The sequence below is a fragment of the Hyposmocoma kahamanoa genome, unplaced genomic scaffold (genome assembly GCF_003589595.1).
Source record: "Hyposmocoma kahamanoa isolate Upper Pololo Valley unplaced genomic scaffold, ASM358959v1 62, whole genome shotgun sequence".
Classification (NCBI taxonomy): Eukaryota; Metazoa; Arthropoda; class Insecta; order Lepidoptera; family Cosmopterigidae; genus Hyposmocoma; species Hyposmocoma kahamanoa.
The window spans coordinates 21,321,931-21,347,725 of record NW_020653850.1 but is presented as its reverse complement, the minus strand read 5'-3'; the positions used below and the strand labels follow the sequence as shown (position 1 = coordinate 21,347,725).

Here is a 25,795-nt window from a genome sequence, read left to right as displayed (position 1 = left end):
TTATTCTATGTACGGTTTTATGATAATTTCGTCACTTTGCCTCTTTCTTCGATGATAGAGCCATTCAAATAGCAACACTGAAGAAGCGGAGAAAAATCCTGAAATAAATGGAACATGGTTATTACTTAGATCATATTTAAAATACGGGACGAACAAGTCGCACCGTACACTGGCGATGCGTGTCTTTGAATGTTACTAATAATAATCATTCGAATGGGCAAATAATTCGCCCAAGTCGAATTCAAGCAATCGACTCGATTTTAATGATTACCGATACCGAATTCCCCTGCATTTAGGTCGAATGAAAGAGTCGAATGATTATGTCGGAACTCTACCATAACAAAACGTCCCCGTCCCCGTCACATTTACGGTACTTACCATATGTCAGAGAGGACTAGTCGATCACGAGTATACATCGTAGTTTATATTTTTTCATAGACTCATATTAGCAGAATGCGATGACGACCAATTTTTTTCAGTAGAAATAATAATTTTCGTTCATAAGAATGAAATAGAAAGATTTAAAAAAGTTACGTAAAAAAAGTGGAAAAAAAAAACGTTGACTTTGGTCATTCGAGTACAAGAGTCAGAAATGCTCTATGGAATCTATGGATTAGTAATGAATGATCATTCAAATCATTCGGATACAAAAATGAGTAGGTTACTAATTTGTCATTCGAATGACAGAATTACTAATTACTAACGAACCCGAATATCGAAATCATTCGCAATCGCGCATCGCTACCGTACGCCTGGTACCAAGCGACACGCCCGCCCATAACAGCTACAGAGCTACTCATAGCCTTAAATGTAAGGGGCACTACCGCCGTATCCTGACACTAGTTGACAAGTCCCATGTACCTATAATTGTACCAGTACCCTTGCCCTTCTAAACAGTAATGGTCACATTACTGCTTAACGGCAGATAATGGTAAAACGAAAGTGGTGCAAACGCGATGCAAAAGCGATGCAAACGTAAAAGTAATCGTCTACCTTTACATACACGCACGACTTTAAGCAGCGACAGAAACGCGATGCAAACGCGCGACTGCATCGATACAAACGCGCAATTGCATCGCTACGCTTGTGATTTATAAGCAATTGCATCGATGAAATCGCGCGTTTGTATCGATGCAGTCGTTTGCATCGCTGCTAAAACTCTAAGGTGACAGTATTTTTCTGGGCAAACTTTTTCACATGTAGCTCGACTGCAACAAAAATTTAAAACACTATTCCGGTTTTGAAGGATTAGGGTACTGGTGAATAGGCACATGGGGCTTGTTAACTTACGTCTCAGGGTGACCAGCGCAGTGGCAGTGCCCCTCAGATCTTTGCGATCTAAAGCTATGATTAGCACCGCAAGTGCTGTGGACAGGCGTGTCGCTCACCACCAGGCGCACGACTTGTTCGTCCCGTCACTTGGTATCGTAAAAAATAGTCTTCTTTACCTAAGAAAAGCACAAAGAAGGAGCCCTGCATGTCACTCAAGTTGACGGTGTGGTTGTTGACCTCCTGCGCCATTGAAGTTGTCTTCCAACAACGGTCGCGTTTCGGCAGATACGCACTTAGCCACTTTGTTGTCAGACCTGCTTTCTGCATTCGGTTTATCCTGCCAAAGAGTTAAACAACTAAATAACATATACATCTGAATAACAAACAATTTAATTAGTACGTAGAGTTCGCAATAGCAAGGACTTCTTTAATATGTGAGAAAACTTTTTAGTGCCATCAGAGCGCTCCATAATTCAATTTTGTGAAGTACGTATTAGCGGAAAATTAAATTATAAAACACAACTTTTCAACCACTCAATCTGAGAACTAAAAATATCCGTAACAGAGTGAAATCATTAAAATTCAAATTATTTTATTAAAAAATGTCTCAAAATTTTACTTAACAGGTACAAAGGCGTTATCATTCGGCAAAAAAGAACTATTTTTAAACAATATAAAATATCAAATATGACGCTCTACCTACTGCCATCTGATTTGTTAAAATATAAGCGGTAGGTACTTGGAAGTTAATTTGCGTATTCAAAACTCTTCGTAACAATTAATCTTACAAGAATACTACATAGACTCCGTAAAATTTAGTTTGATTACAATGATAGTTTGACAAAATTCCGACGACGTAAATTTGTAGCAGCGTCTTACTAAAGTATAGATATTTAAATTACCACGTATTAACATCATTATTGAACTCCACAAATTATTTATAAATTACTTTTAGAGTTAATTATACTTAGATATTACTAAAATTTGTTTTCACAACTACGCACGATTAAGTTACGTCTGACGGAGAAAAGTTTGTGAGGGTCACGTCCAACATAGAGAGTCATGAAACTCTTTCAGTGATTCGCCTTAACATCGATTCTCGATTTCACGGACCGACGTCACTGCGCACTATTTCATCAAGTTTATCAGATGTTATTCACAAAGTTAAATTTTACGGACTTATAATCGTAATAAGGACACAAATAAACGGACGCACGTTGCACATCTAAGGCACTTACAAACATAAATAAGTGGCGGAAACTTTAACCGAAACTCAAACAAATTGACATTAATAACGAACAGCTCCAAAAAACTGGCCGAAATCAGGAAGTATCAAAAGTAACCTTATTCCAAAGATCTGAAGATGACATTGGCTAATTACATACTTACTCTTTATTTATCACAGACAAATACGGGCTTCCAGCAGGGACAACCATGGCTATTTGCTCATCCAAAAACTCTTCCACACCTGTTGACACATTGGAAATCCGTATCAATTACAACCAATGAGGTCTTCTTCCTTTTTGCTTCGCCAGTGAAAATGACAGACTTACTTAGGGCAAAATCGCAGGTGTCCTTGACAAGATGATCCGCTCTCATTAGGTACTGCAATCGTAGTTTCCAATCAATCAACACGTGCCTTTGGGAGCGCACTCGGTCTAAAATATTTGTCCCTGAAACGTTATTATTAATGGTTTGGCTGATTTAATTATTTTTGTTTATTAATCTACTTACATTAAGCTGCTAACAGATTGACTTCACGCATTAATTGCGTGAAGTCGATCTCGACTGCATGAAGTCGTTTTCGACTTCCAGTTAATGCGTAAAGACGGTATCAACTCCATGTAGTCGAGGTCTCGAATAGCGACTTCACGCATTAACTGCATGAAGTCGAAACCGACTCGTGAAGCCGAGATCAACCACATGCAGTTACTACGTGAAGCCGTTGTCAACGTCATACAGTCGAGGTTTCGACCACATGAAGTTGATTACGACTTCACGCATTAACTGCAAACATGCAAGTAATCTGTTAGCAGCTTTAGGAAAACGTTATGACATTTTTTTGACAATTGCTGCGCAAGTTACTAGGTAATGTCCCTTTTTTGTATATAAGATCATTTATTTTGTTACATTGTATTTGGAGAACTTGGTGTTGAATATCGAGTTTTTAGGTTTTTTATATATCTAGTTCTTAGGTATCTAAATCTTGAATATTTGTTTTTTCAAACAAACTGTAGTTTTAGGCCCTTATTATTATGTGACGTATAACGAGCCCAAAACATTTTATTTTTGTGTTTGAAATACGCGATTTAGAACCATCGAAAAAACAGTTTCATTTCCATTGAAGTGTTGAATCTTATGATGACTATTTCATTTTGACATTTGCAATGGCAACTTCGCGCTGCAAATCTTTGGATTCCATCTTTTAGCTACAGCTACAACAAACTAATTTAACTGTATTTTGTACGAATTTAATTATACACTGAAAGGTCTTACCCGATTTCAAGGTCCCCTCAATGCCTCCTGCTCCTACAGTTAACTCAGCTCCTTTTAAGAGTGACGTATATTTTGGCTGGTCTGAATTCTGTACAAAGGTAACACTAATGAAATGCAGTTTTATGTAATATGAAGAATAGTTCGAAAGTAATGTGACACGGTCGTACGAAATGTTAATCGACTGACTGACCAATGAAACCGACTTCATGCAGCCGAGATCAACTGCATGCAGTTAATGCGTGAAGTCGTTATCAACTTCATGCAGTCGTGGTCTCGGCTGCATGAAATTGATTACAACTTTGTGCATTAACTACAAACATGCAGTCAATCTGTTAGCAGCCGTTTAATTTCGTATCATAATAGAACATCAAGAAAAATGGTAAGTATGTACCTTAAGCTCACTCTCCAAATAAGATCCTTTATTCAAAGACCAAGTATAAGTGGCGCTGTTCTCCAGCAGTTCAGACACAGTGGTGACTGGAACCTCCTGTTTAGGGAAAGTGAGAAAGGCGACTAGGTTGCCGGAATACGTGGTCACTACCACGAGGACCACTAGCCACCACGTGCCGACGACTAATCTACCACTGTCTGCTCGGGGCAGATACATTCCACCTGAACAGAGATTTAGATGATAAAATTAAACTCTTAAAAATTGTTTTTCCAAATAGCTGCTGACGCATCATTTGAGACCTTTCTTTTCCAACTTACATATATTCGGGTTTAAATATTGTTTTTCTGTATATTTGTTTATTCAAACAAACCAACGTTTCGAACTCGTCATAAATCCCATGGCCACGACTGACACGGATTATATACCTGGTGTCCGAAACATTCGTTTCTTTGAAAAAACAAATATACATACAATATAGATCCGAAAACATAGTATAATTTCTAAAGTCCTTACATATTTTACGAAGAAATAATTGTTATATAGATTTTAAGGCTTTCGTGGTTATTCATTAAATGATGGCCATAGAGTGAAAACCTAGCACACGCATTTTCACATAGTTCGTTTTTTTTACTAATTTTTGTTGTACAATAACTTTTTTTTTATTATACCAAGTGACGGGGCGAACAAGTCGTGCACCTGGTGTTAAGCTACACGCCGGTCCATAGCAGTTGCAGAGCCGCTGCACCTGTCACCCTGAGACATAACATAAGCTCATCATCAACCCTTTTGTACGTCCGACTGCCGGGCAATGGTCTCCTTTCAGACGAGGCTTTAGGCCACAGTCCGCCACGCTAGTGCCCAATGCGGGTTGGAGACTTCACACGTTTTCCGAGGGTTGTGAACTTTCTTAGACGTGCAGATTACATCACGATGTTTTCCTTCTCCGAAAAGCTCATGATAAATTTCAAATTAAATTTCGCACGTAAATCAGGAGAAACTCAGTGGTGCGGGCCCGGATCCGAACCCACGACCCTCTGTTTGAGAGGCAGTAGGTGAAACTATTAGGCTACCACGGCTTAAGAGAAAGGAGACTCAAGTTGACAAGACCCATGTCTGTAATTTTACCAGTACCCTAACCCTTCAAAACCGGAACGCAATAATTCTCACATAACTGCTTAGCGGTAGAAGCAGTTAACGTGGCTGCCGGGTGCTGCGTTCCAATTTTGAAGGGTTAGGTTGCTGGTGAAAGTACAGGCATATGGGACTTGTCAAATTTATGTATCATTGTGGCGAGCACAGTGGCAGTGCCCTCAGATCTTTGTGACATAAAGCGTTGAGTGGCATTACAACTGTGACGGTGCTGACCTCCCAGTTTCGCAGCTATAGGGCTGGTTGTGAAAGAGTACGTCCAGGGAAGTACTGGCACCTTACCTATTTCTGCCGCCTAGCAGTACTGTTAGCAGCTTGGAAGGGTAAGGGTGCTGGTGATATTACAAGCACATGGGACTACTTATGTCTCAGGGTGACCGGTGCAGTGGTAGTGCTGTTCAGATCTTTGCGATTTAAAGCTCTGAGTGGCACTGCAACTGTTATGGACAGGCGCGTAACTTGCCTTCAGGCGCACGACTCGTTGGTCCCGTCACTTGGAATTATAAAAAGAAATCTCATCATAAAAAGGTGGTATCTTCTTTTCTGGTACTTGCCACTTATTTTTTAAATTTTGAATCGTTGTCATATTCTTTTTCCTTCACTATTCATGCGTTTGTTATCACAGTGTCGTGACTCCCGTAAAAATTGTCTTGTGCTTTTTATAACGAAGTACTACAAAAATGTGAGGAAAATTGTTTGTGCACATACATTATTTGCAGAGAAGTTCAGAATGTCGAAACTACCGAGTACCTGATACGTCATGAAGTGATAGGCCTTCAACACTTCTATAATTCAGGGTTCTCAGACAAATTCAGGGTTCTCAAACAAGTCTAGGATGAGCAAACGAGATTACATACAGGCTTCACAACTCCTATGGTTACAACCACCAGACCCACAACTTAATACCCTAAAAAATTCATACAATATTACAGCACTCACCTTGTTGCAACAAAGCTCCGTATATGTACCACAAGCAGTTGTGAATGGTAGACAGTCCACCCTGACGTGTGATCTCCTTGGCTTCATAATATGGACTTAGTCGATGGATCACAAACAGTACAGGCCCCATGAGGATGACTGCTAGGCCCAAGCATAACCAAGTCTGGAAAATTTACAATTACTTGTTATTACGGTCATTCTCTGACTACTTAGTGATCACGACCTAATTTTCGTGGCATTTTTTATTAAATAATAATATATTCAAGTATAATTATTATCGTGTAATTATTAAATAACATTTCACGATATAATACTCGAATATTAAATAATATTCCAAGACAAAAAATAGAATACTTAATAAAAATTGACACGGAAATAAGGTAGTGAACATTAGTCCGAGAATGACCGATTACTAGAATAAGTTAACAAAATAAAAAAAACTTCTTTTACAACCATTGACTTACAATTATATGGACGTCGGGTCCGCGCTAAAAAGTGTCCGCACTTGTAAGGCGCTAAAATCGTATACAGAGCGCGACAGTCTTCATTTGTTCTACTGACAGCGCGATACTGCAATGACATTACAATTTAAATTTCGAATAGGTTGACTTGGGACATTTTTTTCGTGGTTTTTGTATTAGACCCGTCGTCCATTTATTTGTAAGTCAATGTTTACAACGTAAATGATAAGCACAAAAAGTGTTACAGTTATAACTTTTTTATTTATAAAAACCGCTCTCAAAAGTTTGCTTATTCGTTTTCGTTTGTGTAAGTCATCATAACATTTATTTTCATTGGTATTAAGTACATCTATACGTAAAGTGAACATATGTACGTCCCGCTTTTAAGGTTCGTGCCCCGTTCTCCCCAAAAGACTAACGCTCTGGCCACTCAGAGGCGGGCGCGGAAGCGTTCCGGGCCCAGGATTTTTTGTAATGTACGAATTCTTACGAAACCTGCCACACTGCGCGGCCGACGCGCGGGCACCGCGCGTTTCAGTGTCGCAGGGTTTATATAAACTCGTACATTACTAAAATTCCCGGGTTCGAAACGCCTCTGTGTGGCCTGAACATTAGGGCTCATTCAGAGTGCAGGCGCGGGCGCGGCGGCGGTTGCGGGCGCGCGGGTCTTGGCGTCTTCCATTTGACAGTGCCAAAGCGACTACGAGAATGTAGACCCACACATCGAAATCTCAAACAGACGCTAGATGTTAGACCAAGCACTGTGAAAGTACGGGCGGACCGAGCCGACACGCTTACCCGCGCGGCGCGTGTGGTCACTAGAGGTTTAACGAAAAGCACTTCATTTATTTTAAACGTAAGCCTCGGACAGTTCTATAGTCAACAATTTCATTTTTTACAACGTGCCTAAGTTTTAAGTCCCGCCATTTAGGTTTCGTCAATGTGAATAATAAATAAAAACGTGTCTTACAAATAAACTTACTTAACTTAAAACCTTTGGTGGTCTACTCTTGCTTTTCGCTATCAACACAACGTAGCAAGTTTTTTAACTTAAAAGTCTATGCTCTTAAACGTTTTTCGAAACGATTTTTTAAGCTTCAAACCAAAAAGCGTTTAAGTGAAAGCTTCTAACATCCGTTTAAACGTTTATAATAATAAGCAGTTTTTCCCATCTCTAGCGGCCACTGTGAACGCAAGGAGCGTCTACGTACATTTAAATGCACCCGCGCCCGCGTCCGCACCCGCCGCCACTCTGAATAAGGCCATAAAAGTGTGCATTGACAAAACAGGGCACATATGAAAATAAATTTGGTTTGGAGGTGCGGTTGGCAGTCGCTGCCGTGGAATACATTTAAAATCTAAACCTCAAGTATTACAGACAATTTCTTCATCCCTAAAAATATGTAAAGCCCGTCAGACCACACAAGATTAGTTATTTTTTTTTATTTTTGATCATTAATCATTTTCAGTACTTTTTAAAAAAAAATTACTCATTAAACATTTTGTAACTGTCAGACACATGTATTTTATTTGTAAATATTTTTAGTAGCAATAGAGCTCCTTATGAAAGATTTCGTCCAGGGAAGTACTGCTTTACCCATTTCTGCCGCCAAGCTGTAATGTCAGCATTACTGTGTTCCAGTTTTGAAGGGTAAAAGGGTGCTGGTGAAATTACAGGCACTTGAGTCTTGTCAACTTATGTCCCAGGGTGACGGGCGCAGTGACAGAGCCCTTCAGACCTTTGCGACTTAAAGCTCTGAGTGGCACTGTAACTGTTAAGAACAGGCGTGTCGCTTGCCACCAGGCGCAGTATTTGTTCGTCCCAGCATTTGGTATCATAAAAAACTAAAAGAACAAAATACAGACGAATTGAGAACTTACTCTTTTTCGAAGTTGGTTAAAATGAAATAGAAGGCGACCGTAACCTTAGCAAGAAGTTTTTAACCACATCACAAAAAACTAAAACCATAATCATAATTGTCTTACGTCCGTAGTGAAAGGAAGTAGAAACAACAACGCTCTGCTAAGCTCCCGAGGCCTCGCCACCATATAAGCATATGGTTGTGTGCTTACTGGAATAGTGTAGTTGACTCCTATAACATGAAACAAGCTTTAAAGATTGTTGTAAAAGAAACTAAATTTTCTTACTAAAAAAATAGGATCGCCTAAGAAATTTCAAGATTCGCTTTTATTCTAAAGAATATGTAATAAATAATATTTATTTGACCTCACTAGCTCGGAAAGGCTTTCTTTCTCATTAGAAATCTGTGCGCAAAAGCGTTTTTTCCATGCTAGCTAGCGGAAAATGTTTTTGAAATTCGAACTTGACGACAGATCCACCTAACTTTTTCTTTCGATGAAAAAACAGCCTAATGAGACGTTCACCTACGCGATTTGTCGTACATTATTTACTTATGTAATATGTTATTATGTAGTACGTTGACATTAAATTGACAACGATAATTAATTTTTCACCTCACTAGCTCGGAAAGGCTTTCTTTCTCCTTCGAAATCTGCGCGCAAAAGCAACACGCACGCTAGCGTGGAAAAGATTTTTGAAATTCGAACTTGACGATGGACTGAACAAATAAATAATGATACGTTCAAATAAGCGACTCGTCGTACAGCGTACATTACTTATTTATGTAATATAAATCCGTTGGTATATTTCATTCTTATTATTGTTGACATTAAATTGACATTGGTAACTAATTGTGTTTATTAAATTATTTTAATAAATTTCATTTGATGAGGTGTAAATACAGAACGCATCCGAAGGTAAACTTATTCTTTCAATTTATAAAACTAATGTTTTATAGTTCAATTGTTTTTCTTTCATCTACCATTTTCCTCGCTATAGTGAGGTGAAAGGTTGTGTGTTTCGCTCGGCAGCAAAGTTGTTTTGCGTCTCGTGCCTTGAAACCCGCACTACACTCAGGAATCTATTTTTGAACCGCTCGCTTCGCTCGTGGTTCAATCTTAGCTACATTCGCTTGCTCAGGTTTTAATAGAAGCACCCGCGTCAAACAACAACTTTGCAGCCTTGCATAACAAATAACTATTGGAATGAAACTATTTTTCCGGATTTAAATCGCGTATATTTGTTTTTTCAAACAAACCGACGTTTCGGGCCCTTTACAGGTCCCATGGTCACGGTTGACTGTCCTTCTGTCTTGTGTTCAGTCAACCGTGACCATGGGACCTGTAAAGGGCTCGAAACGTCGGTTTGTTTGAAAAAACAAATATACGCGATTTAAATGCGGAAAAATAGTTTCATTCCTATGTGTAACAATCGCGAAAACCTAAGAACTCGATAAATAACTATTGTTTATTAAAACTGATTTGTTATTGTTATAGTTCAACTGTTTTTTGTAGTTGAAGTTGTTTTGGGTCTCGTGCCTTGAAAACCTCGCTACGTTCAGGATTCCATTTATGAACCACGAGCGAACATGCTCTGATTTCAATAAAAGCCCTCGCTTCAAACAACAACTTTCAAACATTGCATAACAAATAACTATTTTTCTTAATGAAAGACTTGTCAGACTAATTGTCTCATTTCTGCCAGTGTCCGTTTCATGCTAGTTCCATAAACATCATGGTGGGAGTATATAACAGAAAATTTGTTCGGTGACTGAGAGGAAGTATCGAATATAATTATATAATATTTACATATCGAAATAAATACAACTCAAAAGCTTGTGGAGTTACCTATATCTATTTGCCAAGTTATAGAAAATGAGTGAAATCCAATAAACCTGATTCATTAAATGGGACCAATATTGAAGTACTCCCTTTCCAACAAAAAAGAATCATCGAAATCGGTTCACGACTGTCGGAGTAATTGCGTAACATTTCTAAAAACTGAGTTGAGTACAGTCGAACTGAGTGTCAGTATAAAAATAATCTTAAAATGATATGTTTTGACACTAAGTGGACGAAGACGGTTGAAAATTAGTAGTGGCTAGGGAAATTAGTTTCTGTCCAGAAAGACTTCCGTGTTTAAATAATATCTAACTACGAAAGAAAGATTTCTAACTACGAAAGACTTCTAACCTATAATATCAATTATTATATGTTTCCAGAATGATTTCCGTTCATATAAAATTTTGAAACTTATAAGCAAAATTCGCTAAAAACGCCATCGCTTGTAGAACGGTATAGTACTTATTTTATAAAATTGAGAGTTAAAAAAGTAAATCATAACCAAGTAAGTAAATTACTCGTAAGTCATTTCCTACAGCATGGTAAAAACGTTTTTATAGAAGAATGTATATTTTTCGGTTAGTTAGTATTTCTTTCGGAAGTTAGTATATTATACGGAAGTCCATTTTTTCATAGAGTTATAATTTGTTTGTTTGCTAAATATGATTCATTTTATCGGTATATTCTGTTTATTTTCAGTAACTCATTTTAACGCAGCTTGGTTAGTGTTACGGTTAGCCTTCGCTGCCATTTAATTTGTTTTTCGGAATGTTTATTGTTTCTCCTATGGAAACAGAGGCATGAAGAAATGGCAGTTAAAACCCAGACACCCGGGTTTTTACCCAAAGCGGATGTTACATTTCTTTCTAAAATCGTGGGCGGAAACCATTATATGCGTAAAATAATACGGAAGTTGGTATAATTCCATGCTTATTAGGAATTTCGATGTAAAAAAATTTTGTTACTCGAAAAAGTGGCAACTCCACACAACCCTGTGGAATCGCACTCACTAGTAGGGATGCATTATGAATCAATTGTTATGAAAATCAATACAAGCCGATCTAATGATTTTTTGTATCGATTCATTTAAATGCGATTTTCAAGCGAATCGAAATCAAAGTATGCGAGCAAGCAATAAACATTTTGTAATAATTTCATTACATTTCAACAAAAACTCAATTTACCAATATTTAGTTGTAAATGGTTTTTAATCTCTATTTCGGGCGTTAATGAGTTTTTAACCCGATTTGAACTCGCCGAATACACCGCCGGGTAAAAATCCGAACGCTTGCCTATCTCTGGAACCATGAAATGCGACATTAAACTTAAATGTGGGATATTAATGTTCCTGGAAACATACAGACCTGGAGTCGGATTAGGAAAAACAGTCAAAGCTGCAGCGCCTAACGCCGCCTGTCCTTTTGCTATTGCTTGTAATGTAAGCAAAGTGTTCTGACTGTGGGACATCTGTAAACAAAACATAAAGTGAAGGAAATACATAAAGTGCAATAAAGCCACATGTGATCATACGTCAAGTTTTTTATCAATTGAAAGACATAAAAATAGTATAAAATCGATCTACGAGTATATTACTCTTGAGTTATTACCAGCGATCGGAATAGGTAGAGTTTTTTACCTAAATTTCGAGGAACATAGACAGAAAATGGAGACTGCCTTACGACAATATTTTTTAGGTCCTGAACCTGTTCGGGATTCGGGAAATCATTTAAGTACATTAAAAATTGACGTAATTGAGGACAGACAGGTGCATTATATTTATTTAACTTTGCGACACAGTGGGTCGGATGAGCGATATTGCGGACATTGGATTTTGTTCACGATACCACTCTAAAAAAATGCCAATCGAGAGATCTTATTGTCCTAATTATATATTGTCATGTCACATTTTGCCATAAATCTAATAAACTATTATTAGTAGGAAAAAAATGAAATGTTTATTTTTTGTATGGGACCATACCTTGTCCCTTGGACCATACCTATCCAGTCTTGGAATCACTACAGACGTATTATTAGACCTATCTTCTGTAGATTTACACATTAAACGCGCGCCCAAACCTGCCTATTCACTACTTATAGATATTGCACATTTTCTGACGCGTATATATATATAAGCGAAAGAAGGACGTCAGAAGCGTAGCGCTTAGTGGTCCGTAGGCTCTCCCAAATGGGAGACAGGTGTAATCGAATGTGTTGAAAAAAGTTAAGCCTTTTTACTTACATCAACTGAACTGTCATTGAAGAGATCTTGTTTTATAATATTTGATGGCAGCAAAATTTTTATCCTGAAATTCCAAATTTTGTTACCAAAAACAAACCCGTAATAAACAAGCATAATAACGACACATAGTAATATATCCTTCAACCTTCTCTTCTCCAGTTAACCGTGACCATGGGACCTGTAAACGGCCCGAAACGTCGGTTTGTTTGAAAAAACAAATATACGCGATTTAAATCCGGAAAAATAGTTTCATTTCCTAAATATATCCTTTCCATAATATACCCTAGGGCCCGGGAAAATAAATGCCATTTTTTAAATTCAAAATCTCTTACGTGAAGTTTTTATTCTTAGCAAGCTGGGTGACAATGTCAAATATCAATCCGCTGTACTTAATAACAGCTCCAGATTCGTTGGTCTGCAGAATAGTCCAAGGAGGATTCTGAAATAAAAGAGCTGGTACTTCAACCAATTATCAACTTACTGGGATGAGATTATGCATAAAAAGTACTTACGTGAAAAGTTATGACAGGCAGCTCTTTCCCTCTAAAGCCCTGTTCAATGTGAGGAAACAGGACGTCGAAGAATCTTATGCCATCGACCGGACGCCAGTATCCCACCTGAAATATAGCCGTTTTTCTTTGTTTGTTGTTGACCATATCACACACCACTCAGGTGCTTTCATACTCGTGTTCAAAAATGTTTTAACTGTCCAAAACACCAAAATAAAACCACTAATTAGTCTCTCAAAACTAAATTACCTCTCTCAATCTCTCAAAATAAAATTAATCTCTCAAAACTCTCACATCTAAAAGCTGAATTTTATCTATAACGCCAGTTGTTTCATTGGTGTCCCTGCCGACGATGGAGCCGTCTTGCGACTCAGCTAACTCCCTGTACGTGGTACCCCAGGTGTCTGCCGCTAGAGCACGCCAGGTGCTGCAGTTCCCGCACCGGCTTTTTGTTGCTATATGTTGCTGAAAAAATTTGTAAGTACTTAAGTAAACTAAACTGAAGTTAAATACTATAGTATGTAAAAATGATTTGTTCTAAATGAAATATATGGCGATAACGAGCAACAGGACAAGATTGTTTTGTCAAAAATAAAGTCAATTTTTTAGGATTTGTCTTCAAAGTCTTGGAACTCCTCTTATTTCGGGTGTAAAAACCTACACAAACACTTAAACCCAAAAATGTCGGTACCTGCATATGTTTTAGCAACATATCTCTCCTTTGCGATTTAGTAGGCCTGATGGCTTCCCATTCCTCGTCAGATACCTGCGCTGCCACGTCGAATTCGTCCTGCACCGCTGCGTCCAGGGCTGACACGAATGCATTCATCATCTCTTGGCAATAGCACATCAGACCGTTCTGCAAAATTTGCCTTCACTTCTGATAACATATCTCACTTTAGTGTTGTTCTCTAGTTCGACTAGTGAAATTGAAGAGACCGATCTATGTAACTAATTAACACATGAAATGTCTTGTATTTATCTTGAAGTATATCACCTATGCTATTCACTATCTCCAATACTGACACTACCCAAGAAAATCCCCGTTCAGGTACAACCTCGGAACCTTTGTATCTCACCTTGCAATCAGGGCTATTGTCCGTAATGTTATAAATATATGCTAAGTTTTCCCCTTCATACAAAGCGTTGATCATGCTGGTGAGGTTTCCATTATGAACATTGGTGTCAGAGACTACGTAGAGCCATTGAGCCATTGTGTGCGACATGAGAAGTTCCCGAGCAGTTTCTATCATGGCTGACATTACATCAGATGTTACGATTGCTATGAATTTTTCCCCTAGAAATAAAATAACAGTTCTAGACTAGTCTATCAACGGATGACGTCGACGAATTAGCTTTTAAGCACGATTCGATTTACAGTGAAGTCAAATGTGTTCTAAAGGGGCGCGCTGTTGTGCTGGTGATATATTGGTAGAACATGATGTATGGATTAAAGCAAAACAAATACATTTTTATGAAAATTCTTTACCAAATTGTACGCAAGCATAGTTTCACAACAATTTAGAAGCGGATTTTTGCGACCCAGTATTTTCGCCTCCGTAGAGATCTTAATATACTAATACTAGCACAGATTACTTATTAGGTACTACGTAACTTATAGTAGGCAACCAAGCACAGCTTCAAGCTTCAAACTTACCAATGTACTTGACTGGCAATTTCGAAAGAACTCTACGCATCTCTTTACGTCTGAGATACTCGTTAATCTCGTGTTTCATCTTAAAAACAGTTACAGACACAGACAGGACACTTTCTTTATCTATTTGAGATGTTAGAGATTGCACCACTCGGGAGACCATGTCACGATCTAAAAATTTTTGTTCCAATTTATACCACAAAATAAAGGGTTCTGAGAGATTATCTAAACCATCTTTACTTGGATTTTTTTTACTTGTTTCTATATTTATGACACTGTTTGTATAAGCACTTTCCTTTTCCGACTTTCCTGCTCGAGTAATTCGGTTGATTCAATCAAAACCAGTGGAAACTATTTTCTTCCCACTGACTCAAATGGTGAAGCAACCAAATTACCGTCTGCGTATTCCGTTTGTCAACAAAAATTAAGTAATTTCCAAGACATTATTGATACTTACTTAAAGTATCATCGTGCAATATCACGGCAGACTTCCACTTAAAAGCGTTCATTGTCCTCAAATCCAGTATCAACTGAGGTAACTCCTCACCCGGATCGGCATAAGTGACCGTAATTGCAATGTTTGTAGGCAAACGTGGACAATCAACTTCTGTCAACGCGAAAAGAAGAAGTTCTTCTTCTTTGGCTCGGGAGAACAAAGACCAGGTGTCCTGGCAGGATGCGATGCTAAAAACTGCTAAAAAACCTGTGGTTGAAAGATTAATAAGTGTCATGTCGCTTTTAATATCTTAGTTCAATGCAAATTAAATCAGATTCAGAATTAGAAAAGGTAAAAGATGTTATCAATTAAATACTGTGCTTAACTCAATGTGAAAATCAAACACCTGGTACCAGTGCACTGACTCCTAAATCCAGGCCAGAAGTAGAATATTCTTACTTATTTATACCTCTTTTGAGATTTATAGCTGTCCAAGAGTAGTAATGGACGATGACGCCGCCGTGTTGAAGTTCTACCCTGGCCAGTTCCTTGATGTAGTCTTTCAGCTCGTCCAAGACCGCTTGGTACTTGTCGCCTAGATATTGACGGTCTAGCACTACAGCTGAAAGAGTAAAAGTCAACTCTTTGGTGGTAACCAACGTAATCACCTTATTGACTTGTTCAAAGATGGAGTATGATGACAGCGAGTTCTAAAGGCTTCCCTATTTTTAAGAAATGTTTGTGGTACATATTGTATCTGTCAAAACACGTACAATTTTGGGCACAATTTCCTCTTAGGAGTTAGTCCAGTAGGTAACAGCCTACACGTCTTCTTTTTTTAAAACTAGTTGTCTTTTTTAAACTAGTTATACCAGTTTTTTTTAAACCAGACTTAGTATAGTTAAATGTCGAATACATTGCCTATATTTCCGAAACCCTCTGTGACCTTTAGAACCTGGTAGAAATAGAAATGAATTTGATGGAAATTATTAAATATCAAACTGGTTATCACTTTTGATCAGGCGCTGGTTGGGACTAACTTTTCTATTAAGTACTATTTTTAACTTTTCGTTATTGGAGGAAACGTAATTCCGCCGTAACGTAAATTAGAAAAAAGTCGATTTACTGTTCCAAAAATAAAGTCATTCAAGTCTTAAAATAGCCTGACTAAAAGGAGTTTCTTTACGTAGGTAACAAATACAAGTTAAACGTTTACTTGACCTGCAATTAACGATTACTGAAATGGAGGCATTTGCATGTATATTATTATGATGTAATAAAAAAGAACAAACGTTTTACCTATATATCATAATATCAGGTTTGAATACGAAGGCATCTTCGCAAATACACAAATGATCTAACTACCACAGTTCCTATCCTAAAAGACGCACTGATTTGAGGATAGAACATTTCCCGTTTTGACGGGCTCTGCTGCACCTACGCCGCGCTAATCGCTTTGACGCGATATCGCCGTAGCAGTATCCAACGGCAATACGGAAAATCATCAGTCTGTGAGAGACCAGAGTGGGCAACGCGACAACATCTGGGCAGACGCATAAAGACCGGCAATTAAAGAAACAACCCAAGGTCAGTCAGTGCGTTCACCTACCGCATTTTGGCCCCGTCAAATACTAAACCGGTTTATGAGATATAAATACTAGGTAAATAGATGGCCTCTGTGGCCCAACGATTTATGCTACGGGCGCTACATGAGGAGGTCCCAGGCAGCAAGGTAGCGTTGATTTCTGCCACCCGGAGCCAACCTTAAATTTGTTGACCCCTCTTTTTTAACGATTTCAAAAGTAGTCCTTTCGGGCAGACTCGGCTCGATTCTGTATTTGTGTTAGCCAGCGGTCGTCACTATTGTGTTGTTCAGGATATCGTTTTCTCAAATATTGTTGTGAATTTATTTTCTGATCACTATACAGTGTGAAAACCGATTCCAAAAAATTTTCACTAAAGAAAAGAAAATAAAACAAACACAATTATTGTATGTAGCGTTCAATTTCATGATTTATTTATTAGATTTTATTGCCGAACCAGGAGCCAATTTTCCTTTCAATTATTCAAAAGTTAACCTGGAAGAAGTCCCTTTATGGGATAAACTCGCCTTTGTACAATAACGTTCTATTACTTTGTTAAAAAATTACAAAAACAAATTACATATTTGTTTTTGTTGTACAATAAAATGTTTACATGCACAAACTTACCTCGAAATTTTACAAGAAAACCGCTTTATTCGATTGGTACTTTACATATACCAATGATTTTTTAAATATCATCTGAACTAAATAGGAAATGTTTAGTACAAGATATACATTATTCAAAAATGGCTTTAATGTCGTTTGAAAAAAAAAATTCTGAAATAAAGTCAGTATCCCTGCTGCTCGACACAGGCAAAAAGAACTGTATCAGCACACCCCGGACAGCCCATACAACACTCGTAATTATTTACCTACAACTACTATATAGAGCAAGGCGCTATCTGCACACGCGCAAATGTGTGCGTGAAGTGGCAGGGTTACCCATCACTTCCTCGTACTATTTATTACGTTACGTGGTCAGAGCGGCAATCTGTTATCTATAATTCAATTATAGAATCCTAATACTAACCTAACACATGTTCATTACGTATATTATATTTTTCATTAATTCACTAAACTGGAATAATATTGAATATTTATTTTAATAATTAAAAGCACTTAAAATGTTATATTTTGAGCAAGTACCTTTAAATAAGGTAACCAAAGTATTTGAAATTGCGTGTCCAAGTTTATCATTACCTCGTTAATAATTAGGTAATTCACTACGTAATATTTTATCGGCAATACAAATTGAAAATTCGAAAACCATTCTCTAGCTCACGAAATTATGGCGTCTTATTATGTTGATATAATAAATTTGTATTATATATTACTCTGCACTAAAGAAAACAATAACTGAATGAATCTCAGACATAAGTTTTTTTACATACTTCGTTTCATCTTTCAAAAAACGAAAGAAACCCTCTCTTTATCCCGTTTAGATGATTATAAACAGCCGTACTTAGTACAATTTATGACCATTATAAATAGTAACGTAAAATGATGTTATTTATGTATTAACGTACAAATTTCGTAATGACAAATGAAAACTATATTCAAGTATCAAAGCCGTCTTAGGGTTGTATTCCAGAACTCTACTCAATGCTCAAGCCAGGAATAGAGCAGACTTGAGTATGATTTCAAGCACTGGAAACACGACCCTAATGGCAAGGACTTGAGTATGATTTTCAGTGCTCACTGCAATATTCAAGTCCTGACTTGAGCATTGAGTTAGAATTCTGGAATACGAACCTTAGAGCGAAAACGGCTCGCCGACAGCCTTGTTCTCGTTCAGTCAATGTGCGGGACGTGGTGCGGTATATAAAGCTAGGAAGGGGCGGAGAGTGTCCGTTCTCATTACTTATTTGTTCTCTGGTATTAGTACGGGAAAAATTTTAATTCGAGCGGAGGTTAGTATCGACTGCCACCCGGCCATGGCGCCCTCTGCACCTCCACGTCACGCCACTAGTCTCAGGATTGATTCCCGGTAAGATCAAATTGGGAAATGAACTTTTCTGAATTGGTTCTGGTCCGAATGTTCAGGGAAGTACCCCAGAGTGAATTCCATTGCTCTGGTACTCATAGTACAGAGAATTCCCGAGTTTGAGACCAAGCAAGTGTGGTTGTCTGACACATTATAAATACGTACTAGCCATATGAGTTTTATTCAAGCACGTATAATCACTATAATATATGTAGCAGTAGAGAAGGAGCTCTAAGAGCTCAACGAATTCGTTTAGGGTAGTACTGCCATCTCACCTATTTCTGCCGCCAAGCAGTAATGTCAGCGTTACTGTGTTCCGGTTTTGAAGGGTAAGGGTGCTGGTGAAATTACAGGCACATGGGACTTTTCAACTTATGTCTCAGAGTGACGGGCGCAGTGGCAGTGCCCCTCGAATCTTTGCGATTAGAGCTCTGAGCGGCACTGCAACTGTTATGGACAGGCGTGCACAGCTTACCAAAAAAATCACGAAGTAAAATATTATAAATTTTTATTGAATTGATATTCAATTATTTTTTGTGAAATTACTCCACTACTTTGTTATAATTATTAATACAAAGATCGAACACTCAGAAAAAATTCCTTCGATTCGGTCGGATTCGAACCGACGTCTTCTTGCATACCGTGGCAGACGCTATACCAACTAAGCCACGGAACGAACCAACGGACCCAACGAATTTTTCTATGTGCTTGCGTCGTGTCTTTGTCGCCATCTATGAGAAATCTATGAAAGGGTGATAAATCTTTCATAGATTTCTCATAGATGGCGCTACGACTAAAAAGTCGTTGAAAAACCAAATACAAAGACACGACGCAAGCACATAGAAAAATTCGTTGGGTCTTTTGGTTCGTTCCGTGGCTTAGTTGGTATAGCGTCTGGCACGGTATGCAAGAAGACATCGGTTCGAATCCGACCGGATCGAAGGAATTTTTTCTGAGTGTTCGATCTTTGTATTAATAATTAAAATATTATACTTCGAACATAACAAAATTATGTTGTTTACTACGTGGTACTTTACCTCAATCTTTCCCATAACATTAGTAGCGAGTAGTAGAGCTCTTTGTGAAAGAGTTCAGCGAAGAACTGCCACCTTACCTTCTTCTGTCGCCAAGCAGCCATCTTCGAAGGGTAAGGATGCTGGTAATTTCACCACAGGTACATTGGACTTGTCAACTTATGTCTTAGGGTTACGGGCGCAGAGGCAGTGCCCCTCAGACATTTGCAATTTGAAGCTCTGAGTGGTACTGCAACTGTTTTGGACAGGCGTTTCGCTTACAACCAGGAGCACTACTTATTCGTCCCGTCTCTTATTTCTATTATTATAATGTAAAAAAATACATAATTTAATACCTATCTACAACCTAATCCCGTATATTACAAATATAAATTTCATACAACTTACCAATAGAAGCATTGGCGGTAATCAATGAAGGAAAATCTTCTCCATTTATCCGGACAAACAAACAAAATACACAGAACACCCATAACGGCATGTTGCAGCCCCAAACCACTGTCACTACACGAGTGTGACAAACCACTCATAATTCGTTCGTAATAACCTCAGTCTTAATCAAAAATTATATTATTTAGGTGTTAATTAAAAAGCGCAGGTGTCTCATAGTTAAGCATTGATGTGGTTCGGTTGAAGCTACCACCTTGAATGTGTGCTAGTTTCGTGAAAGGGGTTTGTTGTTATGAGGTGATAGAGGAGGTTTCTCTTTCACAGTTAATTACTAATAGCTGGAAATAATTTCAGTTATTTATTAATGTAGAACATAAGTTTTGTATAATATAGGATAATGTTATAATATTTATAAATAACTGTTAGTTCGCGTGGCATTGTTAATCAATATTTTTCATATCTAAAAGTGCCTAGTTTTTTAATTTACTTCGAGTGCCTTAGACAAACCCAAACAGCCAGTACTTGCTCTAGTTTGTGCTAAAAGGTAAAAGTTCAATAAGTGAAACAATATAATACAAAAAAGATAATTATAATGTAAAGAAACCTACAGTTTCACAGAATGTGCTGAAAAAAGTGCTTGTGTGTGGAGCATTTTCATCACGAAAATGCTACCTAGATTCTACTGCCGCCCGATATCTAAAACTCGGCTAAATGACAAAATATTTTTTTTAGATAACTAGGTGTCATAAAAAACCATAAGCCCATTTTAGAATATTGAAATTGTTTAATCATATTTCAGTCATACGTTAACTAATTTTATCTGTTTTTTTTGAGAGTTTTGTGCTCTATTTTTTGCTATTTAAAATGGTTATTTAGCCATTGTCTAAGACTACGCTCGGTTTTAGTTGCTTGCCTAGACAGTGGCGCCATGTTATTTTCCCGCGATTGCGTTTGTGTAATGACCATTCGTAGCACTTAGATCGTTCGAAAGACGCTCATGATTGCCAAAGACCGCTAAACGTGGCGTTTTGTTGCGTTTGTTGTCTCTACGTCGGGTTGAAAAAATATACCGCGAAAACTTTAGAATTCTGGCTCGTGATTTTGTTGTAAAGTAAACGATTCAATTATTTTTTTCTCGCAATAGAAATGAAAAGTAAAGAGTTCGCAATAATTGTAAGAAAAATCGTGTCAATGCGAAATATAACAGACAATATGCATATAATATTTATGGAAATCGAACCCAGGAGTGCGCCAAGGCAAGTTCCTAAGCTCTGTAGACTACTGTGCTCTAATAACAAACTGGTATAGTCAAACGACTTACATTTATTATGAATGCATATTATTCATATTTAAACTACTCGAGCCTTCCGTCTAACTAAAACTTAATTTCCACCCACAGTGTGGCATATCGTTCGGATTTATATGTAGGAACAACGCAGCATCATCATCACAACGAAGTTGAGTATTGCAGTGAGCACTGAAAATCATACTCAAGTCCTTGCTATTAGCGTCGTATTTCCAGTGCTTGAAATCATACTCAAGTCTACTCAAATCCTGACTTGAGCATTGAGTAGAGTTCTGGAATACGACCCTGAGTGCCACCATCGACGCGCGCTGTTTCAACGCACCGTGTAGTATATTGTTCTGATTTATGTGTAGTACAACGCAGTTGCGACGATGCAACGCCCGTGTGGCATCTCCCTGAGTTATTATGTGAATAACTTTCATGTAAAATATTTGCCATAAACTTTGAATTAAAATTTATACGTCTACGGATTGAAAGCACCCCTGTACCTGCAGTGATATCATCCACTGCAAAAGGTCAGGCCTTCGTTAAAAATGTATGATAATTACAGGCGCGGGGAATATGCGTGAAACATCATCGTCTTATTTAGCTGTTGTTACTGCATATTTCATAATAACTGATAATTTATAGTCGATTTGCACTGCAACTAATTTTTAACAATGACTTGTAAAATTTCCCGGTCCGGTAGAAATATTTGCATGGCCTGCATTTATTTCTCTCGTGAGTTTGGGTGTAATTTGTCGTTGTCTATGTGTGTGTCCATGGCACCCGCGACACAGGGTTTCCCTAGTGCGGGGCTATGAATGAGTGCGCGTTATTATTATTATTAATTTGTAACAAACATCTAATTCCACATTTTATGTTTTACCGAAACTATGAAAATATTTTACTTAAACAATTTCGTTCCGTTTTCCTGTAGTACTTATGTCATTATCTGTAAAAATTCCAGATATTTTTTTTTGCCGTATAACGACAATATATTCAAATTTCAAAGGTGTTTTATTTCATAGGATTGAAGCAAACATTTTTATACTTGAATAAGTTGCGTCGTTGATTATTAAACACTTCTACTTATTCGTAAGGAGATTCCTTGTCAGGGGTTGCTTCTTTTAAATAAAGATTCATTCACGTTTATCATTTATCTACAATATTTATTACAAATATAGTAGATAGAAATAGCGGGCAGCTAAACAGGTCACTACAATGTATTTTTGTCATTCAAGTGCGTACTTAAACATGCGTATAAAAATATTGTGAAGTAAACACTTCCGCGTAGAAGTGTTTCATGTTTTTATACGGCGTAAATGGTAAAATTTTAATATCAACAGTAATTTGTTATAGAAGCACGTGTACACATTTGTGACTTTTTAAAGACGACTGTTGATAACAACCAGTTTGTTTAGATTTCTTAAATAAATTTTAATCACTATATTTCATGTGAAAATTACTGTTTTTGATCGATTTCAAAATTCAATTCGACTATTTTTTATGTGTATGCATGCGTTTACTCCTACATTGTGAACCAATTTCGATGATTCTTTTTTGTTGGAAAGCGGTACCTCAGTGGTCCTTCCATAGTGGTCCCATTTCATTTTGAAGAAAATCATCCACCTCGAAGGATGGCTGTCCACGCATGAAGATTCATTTTTATAAATAGCGCCTAACTTTAATTTAGGAGCAATTACTTTAATGATTGATTTTGCTATTTCCTAATTTCAAGGCGTTTTTCTCTCAATATACTTTGAGTAGTGAGAACCGATTTTTATTATCTCCAGTATCAAGTCCTGTATAGTGGCGAACTAGGGGATATTTCAATAAAACTTAGCAAATAGACGTAATTCCACGTACTTTTGAGATCGGTTTTTTTAGTACTCTGTACTAAATTTATTCATGTTTCGTGTCTATTTGTTTATTAATATTTTTTTTAATGCACGCTTATTGCACACTTCACACCACTCTACCTTTTTTGCTATGCTTGTTATAGTAGGCACTTTTGTGTTTGTTTTTTTTTTCTTTTTGAGGTGTTAACTTTTACCTTACATTTACCATAAGTTAGATACTTGAAAATGAAAATGTAAACAACTGTAATTGGCGCTGACTAGCTTCACCTAAAAATATTCAATGTAAATCGTTATTAATAGCTGTTGTTGTTCCGAATAAAATAAAATAAAACAGTGTATCTACAGCGGCTTCATTGTGTTTGGGCTCATAATGATTCGTTCCAGTTTATTGTTGAGGAGACCGCGGTAACGAAAATACCGCGTAAGCTGATAAACAAACTTTTAAGATCGATTTTCATTTTATAAAAAAGTTATAATTAAGTTCACTTAAATTACTTTTGCATAAAATATGTATGGCGCTAGTGTAAGAATGTGAATTTGTCCAAACGTTTCTCACAGAATCACTCAGGTTGCCAGTTTGTAAATTGCTACAACAGCACGTTTTTACAGATAAAGATTCTACAAATGTCGGGGTCATTAAACTGTGAAGTGACCAATATACTTACGTAAAAGTTTTCATATTTAATTGAGTTCACTGCATTTACTAGCACTAGAGCTCCTTGTGAAAGAGTTCGTCCAGGGAAGTACTGCCACCTTACCTATTTCTGCCGCCAAGCAGTACTGTTAGCAGCTTGGAAGGGTAAAGGTGCTGGTGAAATTACAAGCACATGGGACTACTTATGTCTCAAGGTGACCGGTGCAGTGGTAGTGCTGTTCAGATCTTTGCGATTTAAAGCTCTGAGTGGCACTACGACTGTTATGGACAGGCGTGTAGCTTACTATCAGGCGCACAACTTGTTGGTCCCGTCATTTGATATTATAAAAAAAACTAGCCCAAGAGGATATGGATAGAAATGTAAGAGGTAACAAAAGCCGGGTGACGACCACCTTATCATCACTTAATAGTGCCGACTTTACCTATGGTGCAGGGCGTGCAGCAGGGCTCCGAACGCTGCTCGCGACGCTTCCAAAGAGCCTGCGTCAAAGCGGAGCAAGGAAAATAAGGAACTGTTGCTTCCCAAAAATAACTTATGATTGCGCTATTTGCACCCGAATTTCCGATCGCTGGGGAAAACATAGCTGTACTTATTCCATTTTGATTGCGTGCCTACTAGAGGCCGCCAGGATATTGATTGCACCCTGTTGCTACCTGGGCTAGAGCTGCACTGTATGATAATGACTTTCTAGACGCTGGAGAGGCGGGATGGCGACAGCTGAACAGGAATTATTGGCACCTACAGTTAATACGGAGTACTATATTAAACCATTCTGCGCCATCAATACTTTGAAAAATATGATTTTCGTGTATTATAGAGATAATAATTGCCACAAGTGTGCGACATATGTAGAACTTCTTAACTCTTTTTGTTATAAAACTGAGAAACGACCAATTTACAAAGCTTAGAAATTGAACAACAATTTTTGTCTCGTTAAACTTTAATGTAGGTATTGAGCAACTACTACCTACCGTCCAATCAGTCTTTACGTTGTGGGTGGGTAACATGAGGAAATTAGCGCAAGGACGGGACAGTTTAGTGTCAGTGATTGTGAAAATGCCAAGGATACCATGTCTGACTCAACTTCTGACACCATTGGATTGAGGTTGGGTCCAAGAACACTTAGAAAAATTTTACAAATTGGTTTAGAATTAACAAGCGCCCAATGTAGTCCATATGTTGTTTTCATACACGCTACAAAATACTTCACGCCCCTTTCCTATCAGATTAGGAAGAGACCACAACCTTCCACTTGCTACAATCCTTATTGTTATCCAATCCTTATATTATATACATATTTTTTTAACTCATCAACACGAGTCAGTTCTTTCATTGACTCCCATCGGTACCTACCCGGTTTGTTTTAGAATGTCCTAAATTTTGTTTTCTAAGTTTATATATATAAATGGATTACTACGTGGGGCGCACTATAAGTTTCCAGAATGAATAAGAAAAAATACTATAAATGGTCAGAAATTAATTTATTGTTTCTCAAAATATTCTCCGTTAGCGTTAATGCACTTTTTCATACGAATTAACCACTATTTAAAACATTTTTGCCACTCCTCCGTGACAATCCTTGAAACATATTTTTCATACTCTTCGACAGCCTCTTCAGGTGATGAAAATCGTTGACCGCATAACTGGTTCTTAAATTGAAAATAAATAAAAGTCACAAGGTGCTAGGTCGGGACTATACGCGGGAAGGCTCATACGGTCAACGTTGTTCACCTTCAAAAGTCTGTCTGGCCGTGTG

General features: G+C 37.7%; 1 protein-coding gene across 1 annotated transcript; it reads right to left on the bottom strand.

The window, feature by feature from the left end:
* LOC113229523 (ionotropic receptor 93a) lies at nucleotides 1–20,327 on the bottom strand. Its single transcript, XM_026463150.1, has 18 exons — nucleotides 20,237–20,327; nucleotides 15,270–15,515; nucleotides 14,816–14,983; nucleotides 14,238–14,455; nucleotides 13,850–14,017; nucleotides 13,453–13,623; nucleotides 13,162–13,266; nucleotides 12,982–13,088; nucleotides 12,650–12,713; nucleotides 11,775–11,877; nucleotides 8,695–8,801; nucleotides 6,248–6,410; nucleotides 4,160–4,380; nucleotides 3,769–3,856; nucleotides 2,826–2,945; nucleotides 2,662–2,740; nucleotides 1,449–1,609; nucleotides 1–98 (listed from the first exon to the last, which is right to left on the bottom strand). Exons 1-18 carry the CDS (start codon nucleotides 20,325–20,327, stop codon nucleotides 1–3), a joined length of 2,478 nt encoding a protein of 825 aa, XP_026318935.1.
* Between the last annotated feature and the right edge of the window lie 5,468 nt (nucleotides 20,328–25,795).